Below are 9,453 nucleotides of genomic sequence, written 5' to 3'. Positions count from 1 at the left end.
CCTAATGTATAAATTTCTGAAATCTGTGTTTTCTTCTTTATGTTTATGCATGCAAATTATGATGAAGAAAACAAATTATGTTATGTTATTGCTTTGTAAAATGACATTATGTTTGAACCCATTATGGACTTCTCGTTTTTAAGGTCATATTAAGGAGAAAGGGATGATATAGTAGTACATGGAAGGGATCATGTCGATCAAATGATGTGTGACCGCCATGACTCTTATTATTTATGTATCTTTGATTATGAATAATGATGGAACCATTTTATGCAAGGTCTTTTATTGCGCATTATGTTTATGTATTAAATCACATAATGTTATGACATCGTATGAGTCAAGTGGGAGAATGTTAGAATTAATTGACGAATTAATTCTATTAGTGACTCATTTGAAATATTATGATGGGCCCAATTGTGATTTAATAAAATATAAAGACTTATTGGTTATTATTATGGGAAGTGATAATAAAATAAAATAAAGATAAAGATAAAATAAAAACCAACTTGATGGACGTTGGTATAAAAGGAATTAGGGTTCTGTCTCTGGCCATAAGGTTCTTTTCACAGTAACCCATCAAGAACGTGTGAGAAGAGAGAAAGGCAAAGAGATAGATTGGAAAACGGTGGTTGAAGAGCACACAAGATTATAAATTTGAAGAACGCATATTCACAGGATCTCTCATGGATCAAGGTTAGTGCTTTATTATGATTTATCGTGTGAGAATTATAAATCTTAAAGATCCTTAATTAGTTTTACAAATATCACTATCTTTTCAGATTTTTTAGGGTCTCGTTAACACAGTGTTAGCCTGTTTAAATTTTTCTTTAAACCTTGCGATTCTTACTTAATGTTTATATATATATATATATATATATATATATATATATATATATATATATATATATATATATATATATATATATATATTTTATGCAGGCAACATGAAGAATTTGATTTGGGTCACTCATCAAGGTTTAACAAGAAAATGAAATAAAGCTAAAATCAATGTCTTAAATCAAGTTAGGAATTAAATTGTCATCGAAAAGGTTAAATGATTGTCTAAAGGGAATACAGCTGTGAGAAGATTTTTTTCATATGCAATAAAGAAAATAATAGATTAACAATTTTTTTTATAAACTTTAACTAAAAAAAAGTCATATTTTATTACTTTATTTTAGCTAAAAAATATTAAATTAATCTATTTTTATTTCATTTATAAAAACTTTGTTAAATTTATAAAATAAATTATCAAAAAATATTTTTCCTTATGAGTTTGTCATTGAAATTGGTGAAAGAAAAACACAGGGATTATAGGGATTATAGTTGTTTGAGAATATTTTTTTAAATTTTTAGAACATTTTTTAAATATTAAACATATTTGCGTAGCAGTGTCTTCTATTATTATAATATAAAGATCACATCACTCATTAATATAAATATTAAAAAATATGAATTCAATTAAAAATATAAAAAAATTTAAATATCTAATAAAAAAAAAGTAAAATAAAATATTGAATAAGAACGTATATCTTTCAAATTTAGAATAATTTTAACTTAATTAACCCAAATTATATATGGCAAATAATTTGATGTAATCAACGTGAAGCGTAGACAAACATTCAGATAGAAACATCCTAGTGGGTGAACATAAAACGCAATCCAAAGTAAACTGAACCACAAAGAAAACTTGATCAAATTACGTGTAAAACTTGGCAGTGCGAAAGCTGAATAAAGTTCTCCTAACGCGGGTCAATTTCACAAACTCTGGTAGAAGAATTTCTTGAAAAGCTCCAAATGTGGTTCTTGGAAGTGCATGGACACAATAATGGAACCATCACCATCTGGACTTTGAAGAATCACTGCCCTATCTTGCGCAGAAACATACGCCAACCCGAAGAACACAGGCTTTCCCCATCCAAAATCTGCTTCGTACACTGCCATGCTCATCCAGCTTGTGATTTGAAGATTCGGATTCCCAGCAAAAGGGACATTCATACGCTCTCCCTGTCCCAAGAACAAACCCCTTATGCAATCCAATTGCTCCTCGCCCAACACAATCCTCAATTGTGACCGTATGTACTCATTACTAAGCTTTTCAATCGCTTCTCTTACCTTTTGTGCACCATAGCTCAACGGCTTTGACACTATTTCTCCCACATAGCATTCGGCTGACACCGTTGCTGCCAAAGCATTCCCAAAGTAATTCCTAGGGAGAGGAGGGATTAATCTGCTGCGGATATCCGCATTGAACCGAACCACCGTTGGTTGCTTCTCATCAAGTTCACGACCCTTACATGCACATCTCCATACATGACCTGCAATAGCTTCAAATCTGCTATATTCTCTAACCCCTTCTTCCAAGGCTTCTTCATTCGCCTCCTTCTTCAGCTTCTGCACCTGTTCTGGCGTTAGTTTCAGTAACACACCACTTGTCTTCTTGCTTTGCTCAGCATTGACGTCAGAGCTTCCTAGCTTTAGCGGTAGAGGCTTCAACTCGGGGTGATCAAAGCATGGTGATGCTGATGAGTGTTGGAGTTTGAGTATTGTTCTATCAAGGTAGGGCAATTCATGTGGCTCAAGTGTCTCTCCACGAGCCACTTTTGCCCATAAATTGATGAACTGAGTGCCAGCAAGCCCATCAGCCAAAGGGTGACAGAAAGCCACTCCAACGACAAAGCCTTCACCACCACGGAATCTTGTGAACTGCACAAGCAACAAAGGAATTTCCTCTATGGGTTGAGTGTAATCAATCTTTGGAACAAGCTCCTTGACAGACTCAGAAGGTGAAAAATCTCCATAATCACCCAATGATTTTGTGGTTTCAGCTTCGATAAAAGTCACTCCTTTCGCATTGCAATCCACTTCAATTCGACCACTTTCTGCTAAGCTCAACCTGCCAGCAAGTGGATAGTAGTGCACTAAAATCTCAGCAAGAGAGTTTATCAACCTCTTAGTGGTGTCATCAATGTGTTTTGCTTTGTATACATAGATAGTGGGTGTGTGACCTGAACGCACGACTTGGTCACTATCTGATAGCCATAAATGACCTTTGGGAGTTTCTTTACTTGGGAAGACACTGTAAGAAGCAACAATGGCTACCATCTTTATGCTTTGCGTGGTATTGGAATTGCATGTACATGCTTATATATGAGTGTGAGAGAGAGTTGAATGACACGTTTCTACTTCTGTGGCAGTTGGCAATAATAAATGAATGGGTCACATTACCACACACATTTCTAAGTCTCTTTAATGCTCAAACTTGGGGATAGAAAGAAAATAAATGCGAGGAAGGAGCAATTCTCTAGATTAAGGGTTAAATATGAGGAAAGTAACAGACTGAGAAAAATAAATGTGGGGAAGGGACCAAATTTTGACCTAAAGAATATAAATGGGACAGGTTAACAATACGATGAATTTAATAAGCTATTTATTAGGATTTTTTATTATTATTATACCTTACAGTACTTTATGTTGTTGGCAAGCGAAATGCATTGATTTGTTTATTTGTTACATTCTGGTTGAGAGTTGGTAGATAACATTTTTATCGTGAATAATGATATTTTAATTATTAAATTTTAATAATTTCTTTTATAATATGTGTGAGATTCTTTTTAATTAATGTCTGTTTTAAGAGTGGGTTTGGACCTGACCAAGGATTCAGAATGAGCCCATTTTGGAGATTCTTAAGACCTCCTTTCCGGTCCTAATGCCCTCACTTATCTCATTTTTGAAAAAACAGTTTCTTCCCCTCATTTTTAGCACTTAAGAGCTCTGCTAGAACACAGGAAACCATCCATTTTCGAGCTAGCTAAGTCCGTTCTAGCGTTTTTCAGGTAAGGAAAGCTAAGGTTAGGATTTTTTTAGTTATTTTGCTTATTCCTAATCTGTTTTACGTTTCTGGTGCTTAAGAAATGTTGATCGCTGAATAAATATATTCTGGAGTGTGTGTGTTTGGCTGAAAATGATGTTGTAGGTGCGAATAGATGAGAAACCTGCTAATCTCGCTCAAGCTTAGGACAAGAAAGTTCTAGGTTCACTTACTTGGAGGCAGAACAGACTTAGCTAGCTCGAAAATGGAAGGTTTCTTGTGTCCTAGCAGAGCTCTTAAGTGCTACAAAGGAGGGGGAGAAACTGTTTTTTCTAAAATGAGACAAGTGAGGGCATTAGGGCTGGAAATGGGGTCCCCAAAGTGGGCTCACTCTGGGCTAGGGATGGCAATTAGGGCCTGGCCCACAGGCCCGCAGAAAAAACACGGGGCGGGCCAGGGTAGTGAGCCTGCAGGCTCGTGCGGGCCCGACCTGCATAGGCCTGCGGCCCGCTCGGGCTAGCCCGTGGCCTGCACGGGCCGACCCGCAAGCCCGCATAAAAAAAAAACTTGCACTTGTGTATATTAATTACTTCTTTTATGGACTCTTGCATTAACATTTTAAATTCTTGTATAATTGGAAAAGACAAATATTATGTAATTTTTAATGTGCTAAAATTTAAAGAATACATTGTGTATGTCATAGTATGAATATGATGAAAATGTTGAATTATCAATTTATCATCTAATTCTCCAAAGTCTTTACTTAATTTTGTGAACTTCTTAAAGTTTTCCAATTTTTAAACATTGAAAGTTTTATCATAAAAATTAAAAAAAAAATTAAAAAAAGCGGGCCGGTCCGCGGCCCGTGGGCCAAGGAGTATGTGGGGCGGGCCAGCCCGCGTTGTGCGGGCCTTATGCGGATCGGGCCTAAACGGGCCGGACCGGGCTGCATTGCCACCCCTACTCTGGGCCCTCAAATAGACCAGGCCCAAACCCACTCTTAAAACAGACATTAATTAAAAGGGGCCTTATGAGGTGTCATCTTTTAAATAGTTTTGGAATATTGAGAATGAGAAAATGAAAAAATAAAAAATCACTCAGAAAATGACATTTCATATTATAAGAGAAAGTTGTTCAAAATTTAGTAGTCAAAAAATAATTTTTCTTTTATTATTATTGATCGATTTAGAATATTAGATGGAAATTGTAGATCGACATCTAATATTAAAATTTTATATTCGGTTTTATTATCATTATTAATCATGTTAAGCTTATGCAGAAAAAAAAAGTTGATTCATTTGATTCGTGAGTAATTGATTATCTCATATCATAATAATATGTTACATGATTAATAAAAATTAATTATATTAATAAAATACTTTTATTAATTTCTCAAATAATTGATTATTTAAAAAAAATCTCAATTGTATTATCGAATCTAGAAAATTAACTTTCATAAATAATTAATTATGATTAGTAATAATTAATTCTACTAATTCAAAACATTTTATATGCTATATAAAAATATAATAATCCGATTATAATTAAATATAAACCATTATCTCGTCAACCGTCACTTTATTTTCAAACTGTTTTTAAAAGTCAAGAATTTTCTTGTGTTTTAAAACATTTTTTCATGTTTACAAATGATTTGAGTTGTTTTTCTAAAGAATAATCTTTTACATTGTAGAGAAATATTATTGTTCAAGATTACAAAATTGTAAGTGCTATAGATTTTATTAATTTTAATTCTTTTAAAGAAAAATTGTCACTCCAACTAATGTCTTTCTTTTATGTGTATTTTTTTTTTATGTTGTATAAGAATTTCACAAATGAAAGATCTTATCTTTTTAGTATTGAATAAAATAAAATAAAATGATATCTTACGGTTGAACCTTAGAATTATAGAATCTCAAAAAAGTTTCAAAATCTCCGAAAAATTAAGAAACACATTATCTTACGAAACTTTTTGCATATAAACATTTTAGGAAACTATCCATCACTTTAATTAGCTACTACCACTATATTAAAAAAAATATTTCACATCGCCTAACAATTATTTAGCTATCAAGATTATAAGTGGGGTAAATAGGTAATATCGTTAGTAATTTATTTTCTGATAGTATGTTTATGTGTGTCTTTTTCTTTTATTGTACATAATTAATTTAATTTAAAAAATAACTGAATTTAAATATGTAATAATTTAAAAAAATAGTAAAATAACTATTTTATTCTATTAAATAGTTAACTTGAAATTAATGATTATTTAGAAAATAAAATGGAAATGAGATTGTTTTACTTTGAAATAATTGTTACCCAATGTAAGCCCCTTTTTCAGTTTTATGTGTTGGGCCTGGCCTCTTCGTAGGTCCAAGGCCAGCCCTACAGTAGAACCCCAATACCTCACTCAACCTTCTCATTTTCGTTTGTCACCTTTCCAGAAACAACTCCTTCCCCTCTCCTGTCTGCTGTTAGGTGCTCTGCTAGGGCACAATCTTCTTCCACCCTGAGCTAACAAAATCGACCCTGTACTTCCTGGTAAGTCAAACTCTAGAGCCTTTGGTCTTCTTTTTCCCTCATTTCACTGTTTGAGCATGTTGGTTGGTTAGGGTTCCATGTATTTACCTCGTTTATCCTGGTAATCACGTTTCAGCTCGTTCCTCGCAGTTCTGGAGCAGTGGTATTCCCTTAGTTAGGGTCTGTTGCGCTTGGTACTCAAAACATAAGTAAGGGAAGCTAGATTTAATCGTTCAAAGCTGTTTTTGGGTGTCTTTTTGGTTTGTTGCATGTTTATAAGCTTGAGAAGTATGTGTAATCGATTGAAACTGGGTGCATGTGTTTTTGGGTGTTGGATTGAACTGTTACTCTGCTGCATGTGTGGGGATAGTGGCGAGAACTGTCGATCTCGCCTAGGCGAGCTCGTCTCGCCTAGGCGAGAGCGCCTGAGACTCACCCAGGTTCTACTCGAGCAACTCGCCCAGGCGAAAGGCCCTTGTCTTTGAGCGATGCGTTGTCTCGCTCAGGCGAGAGTACCTCGCCCAAGCGAGTTCTCGAAGGAGAAGTTGGTGTGCTCTGTTCGCAGCCTCGTCCAGGCGAGGTGTTTTATTGTTGGGCGAAGGACGGTCTCGCCCAGGCGAGCTGGTCTCGCCCAAGCGAGATGCTTGCAGAGTGCCACTGTTCCAGGCCTCGCCTAGGCGAGAAGGCCTAGCCTAAGCGAGACAGTTGTTGTAGCTTAGGCGAGGACTTCTAGCCTGGGCGAGAATCGTGCAGATTTATGTGTTACATCTCCATTTACATTGTGTGTAGCTATTTATCTCGAACATGTACGATTATGGGGTAACTGTATGAGTTATATGCACTGGGATTGGTATGTTTGGTATAAGTAATGACATGGAATTCTTATGTTATGGTTGGGTGAAATGATAATTTAATATATGAGATGGAAGTGGTGGTTGGGATGTGATAAACATGAAATTTGTATGTGATAGACGTAATTCCATGAGTCTCGTGGGGAGATCTCATGGTGGTGTGTAGTGTATATATTAAGATATGGATTCAAGTAAGGACCGCATCCCGAAACTCTAAAGGGTCTGTGAGTCTCATGTAGAGCAAACTGACCCAAGTGGTGAGAGTAGCGGGAGGCCCTAGTCTATGGCAGGATAATGGCCTTAGATGCTTAAAGGCTAACCTTGTGTGTGGTAGGGTGAAACCCATTGGCAATGGCTCTGCAGAGCAGTAGAGGCCACCACAAGTGCAAGCGTCCAGTGAATCCGATCCTAATATATTTATCCGGATAATTGAGTCATAGTGTCCTGCTTGTTTGCTACAATATGATGCCCTGTGTTTGTTGTGTTGCATGTTAAGAAATGTTTAAGTACTTGTCTGTTGTATCATAATATGATTAAATTGCACTAGCTTACCCTTGCATTTTCTGTTTATGTTCCTGTTGTGTTTTTCTCTTTTGCGATGATCACCCTTGGTGGGAGCAGATGGAGGAAACTCTGGGAGTAGGCCTGGTGGTAGCAATGGTGCAGCTTAGGGAATCTGTTGTGTGACTCTCAGGAGCAGTCTATGGCCCTAGTGCCCCTTGTAATCCCTAGCTCTAGGAGCTTTTCTTTTGCATGACTCTTAACTTTCTCTTATGTTGTGTATGGCATAGTAGTATGCCCAAATTTGTTTTCACTGTACACTTCTAGATGACTGTAACAGTTACCTCTCCTACGTTTTATGTTCATCTGAGTGCTTCTCGTTATTATAACTGATACTTTATTTAGTAGTGTAATCTATTAAAAAGGGATGTCACACCTAAATCGTAAAATTAGAAAGAAAAAAATGTCTATATAAAAATGCAAAAATTCTTTTTATATAAGTATATCTCTATAACTTATATAACTTAAAAAATTAAACATTTAAATTATGTAAACGTTATTAAATATTATTTTAATATTAAAAAATAAAATATTGTTAACCTAAGGGTAATAAATATTTAAATAATTATACTAAAAAAATATAAAAATGACATTTTCACATTTTTAATGTTCAATATTCATTATTGTTCAATTTTAATGGTTTTCATCAAATCAAACTATTAGCTGTCACCGTCGCAGTTATTAGGGCCGGATATCTGACTTTCTACCAACATTTTCTGCTCTTATGTGCGCCATAACTTCTGAGACAGTAGGGTTTTGTATCTCTGACTACAGTCACTATTAGAGTATCTGTACTTTCATTAAACAAATCAATTTTATTTTTGTTAGTAGAGATGACTGCTTTTAATTTATATTATTATGAATATTTAGTTCAATTTTACTTGTTAAGAGATAAATTAAATTAACAAATTTTGAAGAAGTGAAAATTTTTTAAACTTAATAATAATAGTATTAATAATAATAATAATAATAATAATAGAAAAACTATTAAACCTTGCAACACATGTTGTGTTTCTAGAGAAACTTTTTTCACACGGCATGAGTTATTTTCTCTTATGCTGAAAAAATCTAAGGTAATCAAATTCTGAAGAAGTTTTCACTTAAGAGAAACAGAAAATAAAGTATGTGAGATTGATGGATTATTTTTATTTTTATCGCTAATACATGACATTATATATATATATATATATATATATATATATATATATATATATATATATATATATATATAAATAAAGTATTTAATATTATTCTTACTCTAAAATTTTAATATAATAATATTATGGATTTTTATTTTTATATAATATTTAATTTTGTCTACTTATCTAACGAGAAACTTTTGATTTATATTTGGATTATTTTTAACAAAAATAAAAAATAATTAATTATTTAATAAAAAATTGATAAGTAAAGATTTTGCTCTTTTTTTTTTCATGAAAGATGTTGCGAATAAAAGAATTTTGTATTTAAAATCACTGGTTAAAGATCCACGAATGAAATGCTTTTGTTCTTCATGATGTGAATAAAAGAATTTTATATTTAAAATCAATGGGTTAGTCTATATAAAGTTGGAAATATGTGTTGGAGTAGGTGTGGATAATTATTAAGTAATAGCTGCAGTGTTGGTTGTTGAGGAAAGTTGGTTACCAACTTAATGGGTTTTGTAATTCTCACTCGGGGATTGTAATGGTTTATGAAAATGGAATATTTTGT

The 9,453-nt window shown here is 33.8% G+C and overlaps 1 protein-coding gene across 1 annotated transcript; it reads right to left on the bottom strand.

Moving 5' to 3' along the window:
* Nucleotides 1-1,668: 1,668 nt before the first annotated feature.
* Nucleotides 1,669-3,171, bottom strand: LOC114187552 (spermidine hydroxycinnamoyl transferase-like). Its single transcript, XM_028075825.1, has one exon. The coding sequence runs from the start codon at nt 3,103-3,105 to the stop codon at nt 1,759-1,761; it is 1,347 nt and encodes a 448-aa protein (XP_027931626.1). The 5' UTR covers nt 3,106-3,171; the 3' UTR covers nt 1,669-1,758.
* Nucleotides 3,172-9,453: the final 6,282 nt, after the last annotated feature.

Source organism: Vigna unguiculata, chromosome 6, assembly GCF_004118075.2.
Source record: "Vigna unguiculata cultivar IT97K-499-35 chromosome 6, ASM411807v1, whole genome shotgun sequence".
Taxonomy (NCBI): Eukaryota; Viridiplantae; Streptophyta; class Magnoliopsida; order Fabales; family Fabaceae; genus Vigna; species Vigna unguiculata.
This window is presented reverse-complemented; position numbering and strand designations above follow the sequence as displayed.